This window comes from Triturus cristatus, chromosome 9, assembly GCF_964204655.1.
Source record: "Triturus cristatus chromosome 9, aTriCri1.1, whole genome shotgun sequence".
In the NCBI taxonomy this organism is placed as follows: Eukaryota; Metazoa; Chordata; class Amphibia; order Caudata; family Salamandridae; genus Triturus; species Triturus cristatus.
In genome coordinates this window covers 370808555-370830780 of record NC_140592.1, presented here as the reverse complement: position 1 = coordinate 370830780, position 22226 = coordinate 370808555, and the positions used below count along the sequence as shown (strand labels likewise).

At 42.0% G+C, this 22226-nt stretch overlaps 1 protein-coding gene across 1 annotated transcript in view; it reads right to left on the bottom strand.

Moving 5' to 3' along the window:
• Positions 1-211: 211 nt before the first annotated feature.
• The window catches only part of SEMA3G (semaphorin 3G), a 193569-nt gene continuing 171554 nt past the window's right edge, over positions 212-22226 (bottom strand). Inside the window, exons 6-17 of the mRNA XM_085625183.1 lie at positions 21652-21699; positions 21500-21616; positions 19199-19341; positions 16206-16320; positions 13922-13991; positions 11349-11493; positions 9340-9571; positions 7610-7701; positions 7082-7123; positions 5852-6077; positions 4994-5133; positions 212-833 (exon numbers count right to left, since the gene is read on the bottom strand). Of these exons, the coding sequence (XP_085481309.1) occupies positions 360-833; positions 4994-5133; positions 5852-6077; positions 7082-7123; positions 7610-7701; positions 9340-9571; positions 11349-11493; positions 13922-13991; positions 16206-16320; positions 19199-19341; positions 21500-21616; positions 21652-21699 (1844 nt within the window). The 3' untranslated portion in view covers positions 212-359. The remainder of the gene's footprint in view (positions 834-4993; positions 5134-5851; positions 6078-7081; positions 7124-7609; positions 7702-9339; positions 9572-11348; positions 11494-13921; positions 13992-16205; positions 16321-19198; positions 19342-21499; positions 21617-21651; positions 21700-22226) is intronic.

Genomic DNA, 22226 nt, shown 5'->3' with positions numbered 1-22226 from the left:
GAAAGGATGAGGCGTGATAGATGTGGAAATTGGCTTTTTCGCATGGGAAATGAGCAAGATGTCTGATCCAAGGCAATGCGGACACTGGGCAGTAGAGGAAGATATGTTTCTGGTCCCACAACTTGCCATATATACCAATGCATCCAAAGTGGGTAAATTGGTTTGCAGTCTGTGTTCATGAGGTCATCCCCATACACCATCGGCGGTGGCAATTGTCATAAACGTCACTATCAAGAGGACTGGAAGGAGCAATGTCATGCAAGTCCAAGGCATTGTGCTAGCAGTCGTAGTCTTTCTGTATTTATGGCATTATTCTTTCTTATTCATTGCCATTCATCACCCTTAATAGATGCTTTCTTTTATGTATTTGTAGCTTGCCTGGGAACCCTGCTTCGTTCGCCCGAAGTCTTTGCACGTCCTTTCTTCCCTCCTTCAGTGCTAAGAGAATTTCTGATCTTGGTAGGCTTGTTTTTCTTACGCTGTTTATCATTGCACCACACCCGCTCGCAGTACTCGTCCACCCGCTGCAAGTTGGCATAGCCAATGAGCTGCATAATCTCCTTGAACCAAGCCTTCTGTCCATGTGAAGGACGGTGGTGAGGCGTGGAGCAAGGAGGCCCTCTCTGCATCAGCGCTCCATCGTCATCATGCTCTCCTCGCTGGAAGATGTCTGACAACTGATCGCTTTCGATCACCTCCAAGGTGATCTTGGTGACAGTCTGGACAAATCCATGCTCCAAGGTCTTGCAGTAGTAGGTTCCAGTGTCCAGACGGAAGATCCGGCGAAAGAGCAGGCCCTGCTCCGTTTTCAGAATGCGCTCATCTGTCTTCACCTAAAGGAAACATCACAGTGTTAGGAAGTACGAGCCGAATTCCCAAAACTTTCTTGCATATCTTAAGAATATTTTTATTTTTTATTTGAAAAGTTTTATATGGCGCTGGCTAGACCTGGAGGTATCAGAGCGCTTTACATGAGGACAAGCATTGTTTCATAGCATAATTACAAGTTACAACGTTGCAAGATACACAGTTTCAGAGCATATATACCAGTTGCTAGAGCGCAGTTGCATGCGTTAAAAACAAATACTTAAGGGAAAAAGCAGGCAAGGGGAGAGATTCTGGGGAGAGAGGATAGGAGCAGGAGAGGGAGACCAAGAATGAAAGAGGGAAAGAGGTGGCGGAGGAAGAAGGCAGCTTAACCGGGAGACACGGAAAAACAGTGTCCAAAGTCCGGTGTGCAGTGATCCCAGTGGAAAAGGTGTCGTTCCCACACCTCCGCTGTGTGTGGCTCCCTATATGCTGTGGGTTCTCTCAGAGGGGTCAATGAGACTCCAGGGCATACATACTGGATCCCTCCCCAACAAGGGGAAAGGGAGTGCTTTGGCAAGGGGCGCCATTCCCACAACTCTGCTGTGTGTGAACGCCCTTGACGCTGTGGACTCTCTCAGAGGGGTCTCTGAGACTCCAGGGAATAAATGCTGGATCCCTCCCCAACAAGGGGAGAGGGACCGCTTTGGTAAAGGGCACATGGTTAACAATAGTAACAAGATACACAGTTTCAGAGCATAGTGACCAGTAGCTGGGGCGCAGTTGCATGCGTTAAAAACGAGGCAAGGGGAGAGATTCAGGTGAGGGAGGATAGGAGGACAAAGAATGAAAGAGGGAAAGTTTGAAGAGTTTTATAAAGCGCTGGCTAGACCCGAAGGTATCAGAGCGCTTTACATGAGATAGGACATTGCATCAGAAACATTGTTACATGGTTACATCAGTTACTTATTAACGCGTACACCCGTCTTATGAGGGGTGGAAAGGTAGAGGGGAGAAGGCGAACAGGGGTAAGGAATGCAAATAGTAAACACAACGTATTGAATCACTTATACGTATTGAATCACAACATTGAATCACTTCACCCACATGCATGAGGTGGAATAAACCAACCTGATCAAGAGATTGACTCTGTATTGGTGTTGTAATTCCTTACCTCCAAAACTGTTTCACTATGAGATCATTTAGAGCACAGAGTGAGAGAACCTCTGTAAATCTGTGCTGCTCCCTTAACACCAAAGCTACAGCTTCCATACTCTACATAGGCCCTGATTAAGAGTATATGTGTTATTTATCGCACATGATCAATAATAATAACATGGGGTACGTTAGTTATCAAGTGCGATAAATACTACCTATTACGAGCTGTTGGGGAATAGCATGAGGATTTTGGTGCTTATCACAACGTAATACACATGATACGGTAACTACTATATGGTTTTCCCCTGTTAAATTTCGGCAGGTTTGACCTGTCGTAATTTAGAGAAGGGTGAGGTATTTAACGCATTCGATAATTATCGGATGTGTTAAATACCTTAACAACTCGTGATTTCAACCCCTGCATAAACAAAGGTTTATGCATGGGATGGAATTCAACATGCAACTCATAATCCAGCCCTTTGAGTTGGGGTAAGCACTGTGTTTACACTGGGGAATGCCTCATCCCGTTCCACCGCTTTTAACCATTAATGTGGCTAATTATCCGTCATAGGTTTGTCAGGCCGCAGTAAATTTGCTCTGCCTTACTTAGAGCAGAGTGATTGTCACTAGACTTTTCATACTCTGGACCACCATGTGAGACACAGCAGTGACAGTCAAGGAATTGCATAACTGGCCCCCAGGGGCAGGGAGAAAATAAATTTGGAGATAATTCCATTTTTGGTACACAGAGAGGGTGCAACAAAATTGGCACCCACAAGGCAAACTCTTCAGCTTTCAGAGCAACCACCTCAAGGCAAGGCAGGTAGGTTTCTCTAACTATGGTAATTGATCCTTATTAATTCTTCCATATTGGTAAAGAGCTAACTTATCACCCTTAAGGGGATTCAAGTGCTGGGTGCCATCAGGAAGACTGAGTGAGCTATTGCCAAGAGTGACATGATACTGAGCTGAGCTGCCGTGGATCAAACCGTGAACCCAGCGCTCTGGAGTTAGCAGCTCTGGCGGCTGCGCCGCAGCTCTCCCATTCGACATCCTTCACCCCCCAACGTCTAAATGACACCTTGCGTCCTCTCACCAATAGTCAACAAATCAACCGAAGACTTCTATGTTGTTCATTGAAGTTATTGTAGTTAGGGTTAGGGTTCGCCTAACTTTAGTTTTGCTGTTAGTTTTTTCTACATTGTTGCGACCCTCTAAATATTTTTTTTTGCATTTTTAGATGTTTCTTATAGATGAAATGTAATTTATACACATTTATGCAGTTCTCAGATGTTTTCTCTACCTTTTCTGGGATATGACATTTGAATAAATGAACACAAGGAAATAAAATAAATGTGAAGGCATTAAAAGGCCAGCTCAAATTAAGTGGAAAAATATTTGCGTACCTTAGGTGAACTACTAGACTACCGATACTACACATGCACGCATAAACACACACACACATACCTGTCCTTCAATTATAATGTACTCGCTTAGAGCACAATACCCTGACCCACTTGCCTTACATTAAATGGAACTGGCATTTTTTTCATGCCTGCTGTCCCTCTATTCTTGCATCCTCCCAGTGACCTTATTTTGAAGGACTGAAAGTAGAGGCTTACATTGAAATTAACAGAAACTCTGTGCTGCTGTAGTGGAGCCACCATGTTGCAAGTAGGAAATGTTTTCAATGGGTAAAGCTCAGGTTGTGATGTGGCAGTGAGGGTTTGAACAAAACCATTGGGGCCAAGCTGAATCCATGCAGTAATAAACTGTCATGTCACAACTGGAAACTGGTAAAACTAGCACTCTAGGCATGACAGAAAATCCTTTCATTTCAATTATTTTTTAAATAATGTAGTCCATTGTCATTTAATGAGATACAATTTCGAGGCATATGGGCAAATGGGGAGAAATGCAATCTTCTCTGATAAGTTCGGATGAGTTAGAGAGATAATGAGAATGAATCCTGCAACTTTCTAGCATGAAAAGAATGCCGCGGTCCAGTTGTGTAAGCCAAAAACTCTTAGAGATCTGGTCTGATTTTAGGTGGAGAATTACAACGGTTACATAGAAATTTTCCCCCTCACATTCTCCTGTTGATGCAACCTTAAATTACGGTATTAGTAGAACACCCTCCATGCAAGGCAGCACCTTGTATAAGCATTTTTATACTATAGTCTTGGCATGGATACTATGCTAGTAATCCTAAATTTTAAGACTTTTCAAAATCCAGATAGTTGTGCAGGAAAAATCAAGGGGCATATGCACAATAGAATTGCGGAGCACGGGTTAGCTCCAAAATTTCTAACGTCGTGCTTCGTTCGTTCAAAAAAGCTGGGATGCACCGTATTTACAATGCTACGGCACACCACTGCCTTTCCCCTAGCACTGGTGCTAAATTAAGCAGCCTAGCGCCAACGCAGACACCCTTGCACCATGGTGCAAGCGTGCCAGCATTGGGGACAATGATTGTTTACGTGCAGAAAGTTGTCCCTTCCTGCAAAAAAAATAATTCAGAATGGTGATTTGCTGCACAATGCAGCACACATAGAAACAGCAAAAACAAGGAAAAATTAGACATTTCTCCTCGTTTCACCATGTTAAGACCAGGGCTTTTTGTTCTTAATTTTGGCGCTGCCCCATATTTATGTCACCCTTGTAAATAGGGGGCAACATCAAAATCAATGGGTGTTGCGGCGGAACGTCCACCGCAACTCCCATTGCCGGACCTTTCACGCTTACTGTAGCGTGACACCACCAGAACATCGTAAAAAGTGACGTTCTGGTGGATATAAGTCCTTGTACATATGTCCCTAAGTGTTGATAGTAGAATGATGCATTTCAGTTGAAATACTGCCCAACTAAAATGGGAATCTCTCAGATGTCAGAAATAACCCTTTTCCCTTGCATATGTCAGCATGTTTGGATAATCTATGACAGGTTGAATAGTAGAAGGCAGAAGACATTCAGTAAAAGAGCAAATATTTGTGCCTGAGAAATGGCAAAGAAGGGCAACTTTTCTCACCTCTTCCCTTCTGTCGTCATTCGGTCGCTGAACAAACCACTTCACGGCAGCTTGTGGTGACTTTGGGATACATTCCAGGAATGTGCTGTTCAACTCTGCCCCATAGATGAGCTTCTCCTCCCCACCGTCAGAATCATCCTCTATTGCAGGGAGAAAAAAGAAGTGAGACTTGGATCCAACCACACATTGTTACTACAGAGAAGAGCATCTGCTGCTAGCTTCCAATTGGTTGATATATTAAGAGGAGTGGACCAGGCATATCCTTGCTCAGTGTTTGTAGTTTCTCCCAATATCTTACAAAGCGCAAAGAGCTCATTCACCCCCCCTCCTGATGCCTGTAGGGTCGCTACGTCTTAGAGTAGCATGAGCTATCATGACTGGTGGCAGTAGAAGTTTGTTTCCAATTTGTTAAATGATTAGCTCCCAGTCATGCTCTCCTTTATGTGGCAGGCCAAGTTACAGGTGTCATATCACGCATGTGTTTGTCAAGATAATAGCAGATTGGATTTGACGGAGTGATAAACTCGTTCGAGGTGAAACGTCAGCCTACTGTAGAGGGGTGGCCATGATGAAAAGTCATTAGCACTAGTTGGGGGAGAATGCCACACCAGTAGGTTTGCAACCATGGTAAGAGAGAACAGTTATAGAAAAGAGATCAAGAAAGAATATAGAAGACATATGGTGTAAGAAAATGGCCAGTCCATAAGAAGCCGTCATGGCAGATCCAGAGGGCTATGGGAAATAAGACAAAGCTGGACGAGGAAAAAGAAGAAAAAAGACTTTCACAATGAAAAGGAACCATGACATCATCAGCTTTAATATGCTCTGAGGTGTTCTTGCTCCAGACAGATGACTTACGTGTGAGGTTCTGGTCTAAGCACTGGTGAGCCGGGTTTCCATTCCGTATATCTTGACGGCGGAAGCGGCGTTTGCTCGAGGGTTGGAAACGGGCACAGGAGTTACCATCCCAAGCGCAGTAGGGGTCCCTAGCCAGGCAGCATTCAGCACATGCAGTTCCATAAGTCTCGCAATGGTGCAACTTCACTTGTGCCACACCGGCCCGTGACCCCACAAACAGGGTTTGCTGAAATAAACATGTACAAGGTTCAGAGGTCTGTAGCATCCTCAACATTCATTATTCCCTCCTGTTTCTGTTTAGTCATTCATCCCACCTAACTTATTTTTCCTTTAATTTCTTTTATTTAGATTGGCTCTTCTCAGATTGCTTCATGTGCTAGTTCTGCATCTTCCTTTTGATCCTACACTGATTTCTTTGATCCAACCCAAGTAGCCCACGCTTCTGTGAAACCTCTATATAATAAACCATCTATCTATTTTTACCATCTTTCAAATTATCACTCTTACCACATATCTGCTCCATGTCATTGAGCACACTGTCTTCAGCATTCTTCTCATCTCTATGCCCCCAACCTTCTGACTCCACTGCAATTTGCATTTCAAGCGGTGGTCTCCACCGAAATTGTTCTATCATCTGTTTCAAATCACATTCTCACGCATGTCTTTCTAATCTGACTGAAATTGTTTGGACCTTTCAGCCTTGCGGCTTCATTCTCTTTTTTCTGTTGGATTCTCTGGTGCTCTCTTCCATTTATCATCATTTCACTTTATGGCGTTTTGAACGATTCCCAATGTTCTCCTAGATCTTTCTTTTGTGGTACCACACTGGCCTCTGCTCTTAGCAGTACTTTTCACTTGCATTGAAAGAGATAAAAACAGACTAACAATACCTTTTCTCATTGTTATATAATAATTTGGTTTTGCAATTGGATGTTGCTCTCTTTTTTTTTAATAATTTGTAGGTTTGTAATCTCCTAGAAGGAGGTATAATACCTGCATGCTTTTAATTTCTCTCTGATTAATTATACTGTAACCATTCAGTTGAGCAGGACTTTAAATAAAAAGCTCTATAAATTAAATTGAGGGAAATAACTCCCTTTTGCTCACTCCTCCCTTAGCTTTTCTGCCACCTCCCCTTTTCTTCTGCCTTGAACAGATTCATTCTCCCTACATAGTTTTGGCCTGACTGTCTTTGCATCAGAGAATTGGATAGTTAATTTGTAAACTTACTCGTTTCACAGAGATTTCCATGAAAGTGATGGGTATCGGGCCCTGCAAGAAACAAGCAAGGTTTCAAAAGGAGAAGGAATCAGGCACAGCGTCAGAAATGGTTTGCCTCGCCCAGTGCTTAATTTGTAAAAGAATATGTGACATGGCCCTCATCAGGAGGCCATTGCACTTGCACCATCCTTTGCCTCTGCCAGCGCGCCAATAACAGTACCAACAAAACTACTAACCATCACACCCATAAAGTGTGACAATTCTGACTATTCCAGGCCCGCAAAGCTATAAGAATGGCTTGGATGGCAGGTATGAGTCATTTTTATAGTATATTGAATTAATAAAGAACTTTTGTTGTGCTTATCTGTAAATTAGACAAACAGTGCCATCACATGGCAGACTACCGTAAGTGTGGGTGTTGACATTTAAGTGCGGGTGCCGAGCACCGGAAACCAGCGGCTCAAATTAAGCACTGGCCCCACCTTCCCCTCATGCTCACACGCGCCAACATGCAAAGGCTATATTTTTTTTGCTGACCTTAAAAACCTGCATTTCTTCCAGAGTGACTTCTTCAGCTTCCACAAAGTTGCCTTTTTGCAGAGCAATCACTTTCAGAACCGATCCAGAGTCTGAAGGGAGACAGCAGAATGTACATATAAGGAAACGACAATAGAAAATGTACACCCAAATGCCCATGGCAGTGCTGCAGGCTTTAGAGAGCGGAAGAAAAACGTTAATCTCTAAATACTATCCTCATACTTTAAAGTTTAAGCTTATTTTGAGAGCCCTGAATGTGGTAACATCCTCATTTTGAGGTTGGTCGGTGGATTTTTCATCCAACAGCTTTGGTGGCCATGCAGTGCCTGTGAAAATCTGCCATACTGAGGGTTGCCCATCACGGTGGAGGAGATTTCTCCACCGACTCTAATCACTTTAAACATTTACAAGAAACATTTAGGTGGAAAATGCTCCAATTACACTGAATGGTTGCTGAAATTCTGCCAGCAAATTTTGGCCCTGAGAATAGTGAAATATCTGGTTTACCTAACTTGCAGGGTGTGGATTTGACACAGTATTTTAGAAACACCATTTTGGCACCTCGTCTGGCATGAGGTGTTTCTTGCTGATGAGAACATACACACTGTGATGCTTGATTTTAAATATTCATAGGGCTTATTATCCAGTTCTACAACTGGGATTCTACTTCAAGGGAGGACTTCATAAACCATATGACCCAGGAGGAAAGATGAAATTGTTGTACTGGGTTTGTTGTCACATAGTCAGAAGACTGGTATAATGTGGTTCCGCCGAGGTGCCACAGAGACTCCAATATTCAATTTGATTGGACACTTAATATGAGTCCTGAGGTGCTCCTATATGCTACATCCCCAACCAATTAGGAAGCACTTCTCATTTGGACTTCTTCATTGCAACCGGTAATATCATCATTTGATTATTATGGTAGACGTGTCCCTTGATTTTGTTTTCTATCAAATTTAAAGCACTGCAACCAGTGCTTGATTACAGCGGTGGTTCCTTCATGGGTGCGGAGGAGTGTCGCCCCGCCCCTCACTGCTGGGCAGAAAGTGCCAAAAACGAAATGGTAATAACATGATTTTATTACCATTTAATATTTGGCACGATTTGCCAGCAAGGAGAGTGCGAGGGCAGGGAGGGGGCAGTGCGTCACTGCTGCCAATGATTGGCAGCAGTGAGGAGTGGCCACTTAAGTTTATATTGGGCATGTTGGTTTGACTGGCTACCTCGCTACGGCCAACCCGACAAGCGCAATTCAAACCTCTCCAACCCATCCGTATTGAACTGCCGGGTTGGAGAGCAGGCAAAGGCCTACAGTGACTTTAGATTTTTTTTTAATGCGTACATTTATGCTAATGTGTATAATTTTGTGTATTTGTTATGTGTATTTTGTGTATGTGTTATGTGTTAACTGCATATGTGTATGTGTATATGTATATATGTGTTTGTATATATTTGTGTATGTTATGTGTATATCTTTGCGCCCCCCAGTTGTGATTTGCCACCAGCTGTCACCGCTTAATTTGTGAAAAGAATAAGAGTAGGGACCACATGTTTTCTTATGTGTCCACCACCAGCACTGCTGAATGCCAAGGTTGCTGAATACCATGGAGTCCTAGTCTTCATTTTAACTCATTCCTCTTTTATCCACCACCCCAGCCTTCTTGTCTCTCTATCTCGCTCTGGCAGGTTCTTTTTTTGTATCTGTGCTTTGTCTGAGTTTCACTCACCTGTCCCAATGAACATAACATCATACTGTCCATCCTCGGCTTCCACGCGATCAACCACGAGCTGTTGCAGGCGGTAGGGCAGGTTGGTTTTTACAAGGACTGGTTTGCCATTCAGGGGTCGCACACTCCTGTACATCAGAGGGTGTGCCCGGGCGAAGTGGAGCACCTCGTCTGGGTAATCTTTGGTGCTGCGGTATTGTCTGCTGGGCTGGTTTGTAATTTTGCTGGGACACTGGAAAATATACGTCCAGGTTTTAGACTGTGGACTTGGGAATTTAAAACAATGACACTAAACATTTTGTTTCTAACAATGGTTTTGCTTGGATAATTGATGAATGGTTGGGGATAAGGAACCTGTCACCTCCATGAATTAGTTGTTCGTGAATTTAACAACAGTACCTGGCTAATTTGAACATCAGAACTAAATTACTAAGGTACTGAAACACATATATTGAATCACGTAACTGCAGGACTGTGTTGGTAGATACCAAGCCTTCAAGCTGGGAGGATAATTGTATCTCTGGAAAAACTCTGGAGTATTCAATGAGTGTCAGATTCTCAGTTAAAAAGACATATTTTATCTAATATCCTCAAGTCCTGCATACATATAGGTCGTGGACCAGCAACATCTTTGTGCACATTCTTAGAAAGACATTCATCTCTAGATGTGAGAATCTTCACATATGGAAGCAGAAACCTTCTATCTCCTGGACTAGAATTACGGACTGACGTCATCCACAGATGCACATATAGGCACCTCAAACACCGGGTGCCACACGGATTTGGTACAGGGTAGGCCCATTTAGGATTTTTCTGGATAAGGGGATTGACACAAAGTCTTTCATCTCTAATGCTGAAATGATCAGGCCATTTCATTTTTCAGGCAGGTTTTATTAATTATAAGCGAGTTTAAAAAATCAATAGATTATCTCACTCCGCTTCAATAGCACTTTGAACTTTAAAGTGCCTCACATCTGCTAATCATTCCCTTTGTATAACCATATCATCATTGGGCCTATAAACCTCGACTCCTACACATTACAGCATTTCTGAGATCTGAGGAACTGCCAAATTGACCCTTTTTACTGCTGGGGATAAAAATCTCAGAGGAGGCGCACAATGATATGCAACCTTTTATCTCCTGGGGAGGAAGCGTGTAGATGTTTTGCAACAGAGATCCTGAGCCTTTTGAATGTAATGGTGGATCACTCGGAAGACTGGCACATGGGGCACAGGCTCTTTCACCAACAGCAACAGAGGACCTGGGATATTACCACGTGTTACCCTCCAATACTGGATGGATTCGTTTTTTTTTTTATACATTCTATCACAGCTGGAATTGTATAATTAAGGCAATTGGGACAAGGATATATAATACTTCTTCTCCAAGATTGGTGGAATCAGGAAAATTGCCAGTGGCACTTACAACTTCTGGATTGCATCTACAGTCAGCTAACCACCACCAGCACACCTTTGATGGGCAATTGGCACCTCCAGTCACTGAGGAACTATGAAAGCTATCTGATACAGTGCCCAACTCATTAAACTGACACGCTCACCCACATGATCACGGACCTCCACAAATCTGAGTCAGACCCCAATCTGCGAGGGAATCATCATCATACTAAAGGCATCATTATCCACAAATGCTAATTAAAAGTAACAGTAATAATGGACAGAAACGTTTGGCAAAATATTAAAAGTACTACTAGACCTGAAGTATTTAGCTCAGGGCATTAGCCAAGGATTACCAATCAATAAAGTACCATGACTGGAATTCAGGTCTAATTGACGTCAAATTATTAATGGATGCAAAAGGCAAATGCAGTCGTAAGAGGGTGTCCTCTGCAATTTATGCAATTGTTTCTGCGTTTTGTATACTCGAAACACCGCTGCCATGTATTTCTATATTATCTACTTTTACTCTGTTGATTGCACACACATTAGAGTTTGAGTAAGACCAAAAACTAACAAAGTATAAGATGAATAACTACAGGTGTAACACTTACCACTCCTGGCCTGGGGTATGGCACCTTGCCTTCATATGCTGCCCACTGGTGGTTGGGCCCCTCTTTGTGAGCAAAAGGTCCATTGAAGACCTCCCAGATATCAGCCATGCGGTAGACGCACACAGCATAGCCCTGGAATACATTACTGAACAAGAGAAGACATTATGGAACAGGATTGTTATTGGCAGTCGAGTGAGATATAACAGTAAAAACATCTCCTGCAAACCTTGCATCTATCACTTGACTATTTGGTGGGACTGCATGGATTATGAATAGACAAAAGAGATGTAAAGTGAATTACATGTTGAATGGGGTGAGCAAAATTCTAAAGCCAGGTATTAACTATCTAAGTGTGTGTAATTTTGTTCTACACAAGAACAACCTCAGAAAGGCCCAGTTATTGGTCTATGCATATGACAGGTAACTTTTGTTTTCCCTATGGTTATGCTGATCATATAATATTCGCACTTGACAGACCTGGTTCAAGCAGAATACGACATGTGGGAACTGTGATGAGTGTTGCAGGCACATGCACTGCGCTGTAATTACTTTCAACGTTCACGGTGTGCCTTTAGAAACTGTATGATCAATACATTGAGCTAGTGTCTTGCATGCCTTTCAGACGTGAGGTTATACCTACTTATATTTTTTATTGAAATGGTGTATCTCATGTAATTCACATAATTTTTATGTGAATTGTGCATATTAACTGTTAAAAACTTTATACAACTTTTGCCACCCCTAAGCAACAAACCCCAAGAAATGGCATAGACTAAGGTTTGATGTTGTTCATTAAACTGCCATTCTCTGGGAAGTGGTATGTAGGAAGTACTGGGGCTTCATGCAGGTTGACATGCTCCAGTAAAGAACATAGATAACATTTAGTAGTTTTGAAAATAGCATGAATTGTGAACATTGAGAGAGACAAAAAGTGAGAACATCTTTCATAAAAATGTTCAGACAACTCCAATGAATTTTTCGGTTTGAAGTTGGTCACAGAACCAAGGATGGATATTGTGAAGTGGCCTGAGTCATTAGCAGTGCTGTGGAAACAATTGATGGATGGAATGCTGAATGAATCAAACACTCACCCCAGTCAAGAGATCTGGGTTAAATTCATCGTTCTTTTTCTCACTACGCCAGCCCAGTTAGGACCCAGCACTATGCAAACCAGTCTTGACCCTGCTCCTCTTGGGAACAGTCCAGCCCGAACTGCCAAGCCAGGTCCTCCCTGGACTGAAAACAAGCATCTTGGGACTTGTTTTGGGGAATCACACTTCATCAGCCAGGCAAGGTTGAATCAAGTGGCACAGCGAGCAAGGGACTCACATCTGGACATACCCATCTCACTTAGGGCAAAAGGTGCTGCGGCAACAATGATGAACGGAATGCGGAATGAATCAAACATTCACCACAGTCAAGAGATCTGAGTTAAATCCATTGTTTTTCTGCTCACTACGCCACCCCAGTTTGGACCCTGGCATGTCTTTAGCATGCATGGATGGGGCTATATACTAGGCCAATTGGCTTGTTGAAGTGGGATGTGAGGTGGCGAAATTAAGACCTTTCCAGGGTTGACACAAGCTGAAGGAAAAACTGTAACTAGGAGTGAACATGCACTAGAAACTCTGCTGTGAGTAAGGCATGCTGAGTTGGGACAAAATATGGGGAAAGGACATAAGAAGCACATATGAAAATGAAATGGGGCACAGCTCACCCTAACAGATATCTGTGGGGAATGAGAAATGCAGAGGTGGCATTGGCTGTTAGCATGGGCAACCACCAGGAACTGAAAAGTGTACAAACATGGTGAATTTGAGGTGGTAGGGGGAAATTAAAGGCTACTTTTAAAGCACGAACAACGGCTTCCATAGAAGCATCCCGATGCTGAAATGGCAGTAGAATGTGACTTGAGAATAAACAAAGGGAAAGGATACGACATCTATTCTTCAGGGTGAGTATCAAGCCCAGATCACTTAGCATCCAGACGACCCTAGAGTACTGACTCTCCTAAGAAAATAACATCTCATAGGGGAACGAATAACAAATGTTCATCTAACAAGAGGGCTACAGAAAGTTGGGATCAGAAATGGCATTAAAGGTAGGAGCACTGGAGGGGAGGTGATATGGTTAGGTAGGATAGATTATGGGGTGGATTGATATGGCGCTCTATGTAGCAGAAAGCTATATAGACAGAGGACCAATATGGATGAGGTTTTTGTGGTCTCCTCAGTATTTGGGGTAGTCGTTATCTAATGTGAGGTGGATCTGGCTAGACGAAAGTTGCAAATGGTCAGGACAAACATATATGTTCAAATGATGATGTTGTTGACAGTTGGATATGATGTATGTGTAGGCGTGAATTTGTTTGAGGACTCTGGGTTCAAAATAATCCAAGTTTCGGTGTGTTGCCTGGGTAGGATGCAAACAATTGCTGGTCTACCTGCAAGTTGTACAACACTTTACATACTCTACCTGCAAAGTACCAAAAGTTCTGCAGATAGCACAGTCATAAGAGGTTAGATATATAAGAGTGAGGGAATTTAGGTTATGGTGATGTTTAGGGTTCATACCTTGTAGTGCTGAAGAGGGCATAAACCTCAGGGTTTGACTCATCTTTCGTTTGTAGAAGGAAAACATCCTCTAAAAAACACAGAATTGAGAGTTATTGAAGGTGTTTTCCCTGCCAATCCAGATTAAGTCTGACATTTGCCTTTCATTTCATCCTACAACAAATCTTCTCAACACTCTTATGAAGCCCAAACTAATCTACCTCAGTAAATTTCAGTAATCCTTCAATTAAAGCTGCTCCACAACAATATGAATTAATTTAACCACAACTTATTGTATTTTGGAACTACTAAGCTAAGTATACCTGAGGTACATCTACTGACTGACTCTCATTATGAGTGGCCAGGTAGATGGGTTGGAATTTGCTCACTGCAGTTATGAATATCATGGGTACTGCTAAATTTGGGGGTGGGAAAATCTGGCTAAGTTAGAGTAGGACCCTGAGGGTCCACTAAGAAATGAGTAGGTGTAGACATAACTGGCTTAATTCTCTCTACCGTAATGTCTAGTATTTACAAAAAATTACTTGTCATTATGCATAATTACGTGAAAAGCATATTCCAGCATTTAGTGCTATTTTCTTACTTCAAAATGCACCCTTGCTTCCAAAAACTGCCTGAGGATGCTTTTTGTGCTAAGAAAATATTACTAAATGCAACAGAAAACGAACAGCGTAGTCAGCAGCAGCTCGCCCTCTCTTAGTTTGTTGTTCCTGTGCCCCTAAGGTGGGATTTTGCACCAAATTACTCTTAATTACTCAAGCTGGTGTAATCGTGTAATTTCAGTAATTTTGCATCACTGCGGTGTAATTAAAATTTTGCCCAGGCCTAGAAATGAGAAATTGCCAAGAATCAGTAATTCCTCATGTTAGACTGGACTTGTACCCATCCACTTCAGCTTCTTTTAGCTGCTAAAATCTCCAGATGAAAGTTAAGAGATGTGCAGTGTTTCCGCAGATCTCATAATTCTGATTGAATTGATAACTGCTGTTATAGGCAACATTGGAATTAAGATATTATTTGTAAAGAGGGCCCCTGCAGTTAAATCAGGACATTTCAGCCCATCACTGCACAAATAAACCATTTATATCATATTCTTGTCAGTGCCATCAGCCTGCAATTACTTCAGAACTAATTTGATCCTACCTAAAAGATTTGCATTCGTGTATAAGTAAACACAACAAAATGTACCCATTATCACAACTCAATCAATCCTCTATTTAGTAAAATTGCAAACAATTTTATGCTACCCGAATGTATTCTCAACTGGACTAATTGTAAACAAATATCTGTAATCACATCAGTTTAACAAACCCCATCATAACTCAGTCTATCCCATCCTCTCAATCTGTGTGAGACTCAGTCTATCCATCTAAACTACAAATAATCCATCCTCTGTCAACAGCTCTAAACTACATTCAACAAATCTTACCAAATCCATTGCAACATTAACCACACCTATGTCCCCAACATATTAATTGAAAAGGGAATAGTTTGATTTAAAGACAACTAATGGAAATAGCAACTAGCGAATGACATCTCTTCCATGTATACATGTATCTATATAAGTATCTCTCAATATATGTGGTACTTGTATAGCACAACCCTAGCCGAAAGACACTTGAGTGCTCACAAACCAAACATATCCCACACCCTAAATTATGTTTGTCCATTCAATTCACAATAATCTAATGCTAACTCTCCCATGTATATCCCAACTCAAGCAATATGATCCTATCTCAAGACATCATGTCCAAAACTCATTCTTCTATCAGCCCAATACCAGTCCTGTATGAACAAAACAAAATCTAATGTAATTAATGAATATAACAGTCAATTAACAAATCATAAATCCTATCCCACCCAAGGATATACCATCTTAAAGCAACCTCATCCCATTCTAAACCCTAATAGATGTCTCTATTCAGGTTCTCATCAACATTCCTTTTACCAGCAAAGTCAATCGTTGCTACTTCTCAGTACTATTAAATACATGCAGCCATGTGGCAATTATCCTTATGTTTCCTGAACACCTCACCTTACCGGACTCACCTTACTGTAAAATATCAGAAATATGCATCCACAATTTGAAAGAGGTTACATAATTTATCAGTCCATGTCCTAAGAAAGGGTTCTCCCAGGCATGCCCCTGAGCTGGTAGTGAACAACACAGACCAACATCTTCATCTGTCTCATGCACCAACAGCAGTATAACCACTTTTACCATAACCTTCATTCACCTCCTGCACATTCCATTCACCTCTCTGACTACTCTCTGTGCACTTACCCAACTCATTGAACTCTGTGTCACCTCCTCCTGGCCCGGGAACCGAACAGACGAGCCGTGCCTTATTGAAAGTGCTCCACTTGTGCACCAGCACCCTCTGTCCACCAGCATCATTCTAGAAATAAAATAGACCTCTAAACGTAAGTATGGAGGGTTGGATGGACAGTACAATGATAAATCTTTCTCACCTTATTGTTCTTTAACTCAACGTTGAGTTTTCCACCTAATAATCTTGCTCTTTGCCGAGGGGAAAGACTCTTACGAAGAACTTATGATCCTCAAGCAAAAAGCCATTTCAGAATCTTGCCTTAAGGTTAAAAAGGAGCAGTGACGTAACATTAGCCCCCACAGCTCCTGTGGTGCAGGGGGGCCCAAGGTCCAGCCAGCTCCTTCTGGCACTGTGGACTGATAGTGGGCCCCTGGCCTGAGAGCTCCTGACCGGGTCCAGCGTGTGGGGGCCTCCCTCCATCTATTTTGCAGGGGGGTCCCCTTAAGTTTAGTCATGCCACTGAAAAAGGCCAAAAACGATATTTTTCCCAATGGTTCAAAATGTTCTCCCAATCTCAATGGAGAGCTATTTAGAATTATTAAGGAACTCTGAGTATCTAGTGCCTGTGCTGCAAATGTTTATCTCCTGATAATAAAACAAATTCTCTGACTTTTTGTTGATAAAAAGAAATTAAAGTAGAAACAGTTAGATGCCCTTCCTATCGCAATGAGACTATTTACTCTGAAAATCTTTCAATAGACCAAAGGAAGACCAAGCTGACTCTTGAAAGATTTTCTCTTCCATCTGAGCAGGATTTGATCATTTTGGTTCGGCAAAGCAGACCAACAGGTTCTCCCGCAGATACATGCCCAATAATTTTCTTTTTTTTAAATAGCACCTTTTATTAGGAAAGAAATTCCAACCATTTCTGATAGTCTTTTTCAATTTTAATCATTTCCACCATGCTGGAAGGAATCTAAGATATGACCTTTACAAAAGAAACCATTGTTGGAGACTAGGATTCTTAGTAACTCCAAATCCATTTCATTGCTACCTTTCTTAATTCCAATTTTGGAAAGAAATTGTTTTTATACAAAAGTTTGTGAAAGCCAATGCATTACTAGACTATCGGCAAGCTGAGATGCGCCCAGGACATAGCACTGAGCTGGTAACTGTATCTGTCTTGGAAGACCTTAGAAGGATGCTGGATGTGAGAGGTTTGGGAGTCTTGGTACTCCTGGGCATCTTTGCAGCTTTCAATACCATTTATTTGATAAATATTTAAAGCAGACTGCCAGACATTGGCAAAAAAAAAAAGGACTGTGCCTTCGCATGGGTTGAATGCTTCCTCTCCAACAGCCAACAAAAAATAGTGACACCTGAGTATCTTTCCACGTCTAAAGAAGTTGGCTTCGGCGTGCCTCACGGTCCCATTCTTTTGCTTTTACTTTTCAATATTTATATGCTAGATTAAGCAGCTTGTCTGCTGTTTAATCTAGACACACATTTTTTCATGTACGCCGAATGATACTCAACTTATCATTTGCAGTATCCCCTAATCGGAGCGAGAATGAGCTTACAACTTCCCTCCTAGCAGATAGCCTTTCAATAGTGGATGGCTGAAAGCTATTTAAAACCAAACCTTGATTAAATTGAGATTTTAATTACCTCTCTGAAAACCTCAGTACATGGGCACTGCTGGCCTCTTTGTGTGGTCCTTCCCCCATCTCAGGCCTCTTCTGTTTGAAACCTTGGCTTTTTTGTAGACAATGGTCTTGACTCAGTCCCTAAGTTTCAAAGACCATGAAATGTTGCCATAACCATCTGAAAACCTTATATTGGATACTATCTTTTTTTATACCAGAGCTAAAAACATATGTATGTATACAGTTCAGTATAAATTGGACTATGGAAATTCCCCCTTTCTGTCATGCCCCAAAAACATCTGGCCTGACTTCAAGTCGTGCAAAGCACTGCAGCCCCCCTGATTCGTGACCTGAACAAATCTGACTCGATTGCCAAAGCAGGAAATCACTTCAATTGCTTTCAGTTCATGCCAGAATCATGTTTAAGGCTATGGTCATTGTCCATAAGGCTATTTGTGCTCACTCATCAGCTTTTATGGCTAATAAATGTAATTTCCACAAATTGGGAACAAATCAGAGACCCAGCAATCTTTTCCTTCTTTCTGTCCCAAAATGTCAGACAAAACATTTTAGTGACAGCACCTTTTTCTGTGGACAAAGCAAAAACGTGGAACTCTCAGCTATTATTCTCTGCAATATTAAAACCATTGATCATTTTTTTAAAGTTTTTAAAACCTATTTGTTATATCAATAACCTTTGTACTGTTTTTGCTTCCTCCATGTTAAGCGCTGCGAAACCCTTTGCGAATAATCATTTGCGCTATATCAAATGTAATAACATAAGCATAATTGTATTCTACCGCGTGGATACCAGCAGAATGAGTAACTGCAGGCTTTCTATTCTCATACCCCTACATTCCTGCTTCGTGCAGCTATTTCTTGACATTTTCAGTCCTATAAAAAAGGATACTGAGGATTATTTATAATCCGCCAGTAAATACTGTGGCAACAGCTCACACAGGGAATGCCATTTCAGTGACCCATTATCACTGAATTAAGCTATTTGGCAGTGGGAATGGGGAGTAAACGTCAGCACTGAAGCTGCACTGACTTATTCCACATCTTCACTGGTGGGTTTAGTGGAAGCTTTTAATTGCTAAAAACATTGTCTACAGATACCCCAGGGACCCACTGCATTACCAGCAGTGTTGAATGTGGTACAGATAAAAATATCTGCTTGCCTCTGTTCTAAAATACATCTCAGTCTGTTTGTCCTCTAGGAGATGCAAACAATTCAGTGACACCTGTGTGGAGTTCTTTGACCATGTGTACCACATGTATTGGATAAATATGCCTTTAGTTCCTGCCGTCTTCTCTAGGGGCTCCTCCCCTCTCACCATAAAGCATATAGTACTCACTGCGCAAACGCGACCCACACGACTGTAGACGGTGGGACCTTTTCCCTCTGACTCTGCCGTCTTCTCAGTGAAGAAGAAGTACACCTTGTCGTTGTCGCGGTCATCATTGTCCGGGATCAGGTGAGCCGACAAGAACCTGGGATCTGAGATTGAAGAGGAGCAGGGTGAGTACCAATCAAGCGAAAATGCAGTGCGTAAAGTAAAGATCCAGTGCCTGAAAGCCTAGCTCTGCATGTGTGCACAGTTTATTTTAGTTTAGTTTGTGCAACTGTTCCAGAACCCAGTTTCAATTCTAAGTAAAGCAATCAAAACAAAATATTACATAATAGTTCAGTGGCACTAAAATAATCATAAATCACAGAAGCCTTGTATAAAATCAGTTTGTAGGCAGCAGAGGAAGGCAAGAATTGGCAAAGCCAACAGTTCTCACCTTTATACTGCGGGTGCCAAGCTGTTGGCATTGCTGATGCTTGTTTTTAAAGCACAGTTTTAAAAAAAGTAAAAGAAAAGAACATTTTAAAATACTGGAGGAAAAGCAAACACGTATCTTAAAGGTACGGCAAACTGCCCCTTGAATTCATGGTTAACTGTTTTTATACTTTTTCACTCAGGTAACTCAAAAGAATTTAAAAGAATTAGAAACTGTCAAGATTTAAAGGAAACGCTTGCCAATTTACTTTCCACAGGACTCGGAACTGAAACAAATCCTCAGCCACTTGATCCTCTGCAGTAACGCAGGGAGTAGATGTATTAGCTTCCAGGAGAAGAAATTCATTTTCCATCATTCTAGATACACCTTTTGCCTCACACACCAGCTGAGCGAGTGCAGCAGCTGCCCCCTCCCCCACATCCATGAAAACCTTTGTTTACAAGGCCTGTGCTTTCATACAATATATAGAATGCAGGATTTTAAACAAAACAACCTATAATGTCTGCTCTTTTGTCCTACTCTTGCAAAAATATACCCATTGATGTGATTTTACCACTGGGATGGGTGCGGAGCAAAATTTAGAACGCGTGGGTAAGATACTGGCAGGGGGAGGGAAGAGAATAAGAAAATGCAGGAACTCTCATTGAGAGTTGAATGAAAAGGAAAACAGTATTTTCCTGAATGTGAGAGGTACAGACGACATGCTGAAACACAGTGACTGGCTCCAATAGGCGATTTCCTATCAGATAATCGTGCAGTATCTTGACTTGCACGATTATGACTTCTGACTTAATTATTGGAAGGTGCAATCAAGCTGTTATCAAGTACATTTCTCTGCTCTTGCTACATGATCTGATGAATGGAACCAATTTGGCTGAATAGTGGACTAGAGAGCCTGTGCCTTGTTTGGAACACTCAGACCCTGCAGTAATGGTTCAATTACATCTGCGTGGCCTGGTAAGGGTAGGACCATTGGATAGTTAGAGAACATGTCTAATGAGCGGTCGTTGTAGATCATTGCTAATCCAGTATGAAGAAACTGGTGGGAATGGAGGTGGAGGAGTGCTGATTCTCGAGAACAAGATCTCAGTATATGCAGATGCGAACACTTTGATGAAGAATGAGCCTCCTGGATTTGTCCAGCCATCTGCTGATGTCATTGAGCATCAAGCTGGTGCTCCCACTCTGAGCATTAGCAGAAGACAGTAGTGAAAGTGCTGCTGGCTGGTGTGGCATCTATTTGTCAAGACAGGGTACTGGTGAACCATGATGCTCCACAACCCCACTGCTACTATGTGGTTTCCCAAAGAGCCACTGCATGGAGTATTGTCGCTGAGCCTATCCTGAAGCCTAGCAGACATTATTATCTATTAGATATTTGAAGCACTATGATGAAGATGTGTACTATGCTCAGAGCTTCTCTCTTCAAGCACGGGGTTGCATACAAGTGTGGCTCTCTTGTCCTCAGACAAGCTAAAAGTTCAGTTAAGTTCCACCATGCACATAGACACTGTTGAGATGGAAAGCCCACCTACATGGCTTTGGCGAGCATGCCCATTCGCCATGGGATCCACATAGCGACTTTCTTTGTTTTATTTTTATTTTTGCCTCAGCACACATGCCAATCATGGTGGTGCTGATGCTTCCTGTGACACAAAATGAGACCCACATCTGGGCGCTCTGGTCTTGAGGGAAACACCACATGCAGCTTCCTTGTCCAGTTACCCATGTCAGTCATGGGACTACTAAAAAGGATCCCCACACAAATACACATGCATGAATGCACACACACACTTTCCAACCAAGTGAGGTCTTACAAAACAACAATGACACAAAACACATGCACAGAGATGAGTAGGAAAGGTACCCACCGTGAAGAAGGCGCTGGTCAGTGTCGGTTCTGAGAGACGTGCGGCTGCCCAGGCTGCGGAATATGACAGGGTCGCGACCCAGGAAGTCTGCAGTTAGCCCAGTGTAGAGCTCTCCGCCTGTAGGGAATGAACAATTATCATACAAACATTACAATGATGGGTTGAACTGTATTTCTTAGGCATATTATGGGGATATTTGGTGAAATTATACCTTCGGATATCACGGACTACCATGAACATGTATCTTTGTGAAAACCCCGGACAGCATTAATTTCTGCCCCCTTTGAAATGGATCATGTTTACTGTCACTGGGAGAAGAAACTGGACTGAATGTATTTCCATTTTGGAAAAAAACTGGTTGCACTTCCTGGTAGACAAACCTAAAGTGACTATCTATGCCTCTCGAAATGGACACTTTGTTTAGGAGTTGGGAGGAGCACAAGAAGCAGAAATATATTCTTGTATCTCATAGAACTGACTCAGGAATGCAGATTAATACAAATAACAAAAGCTCTTCTGGAATGGATGCTGGATACAAATCCTAAGAAAAGAGAAGATACGGGAAAGGTGTTCAGTGCCTTTTGACATTTCTTAAATGTAACCTGTGGGGGAGGAGAGAGTGATCCATTTTTTAATTGGCTAAAGGAAGATAATCTGTGATGTGTCTGTTGGTTTCATATAACTACAGATAAATAAAAGCTGAATTCTGAAGACCACTTACCTATGA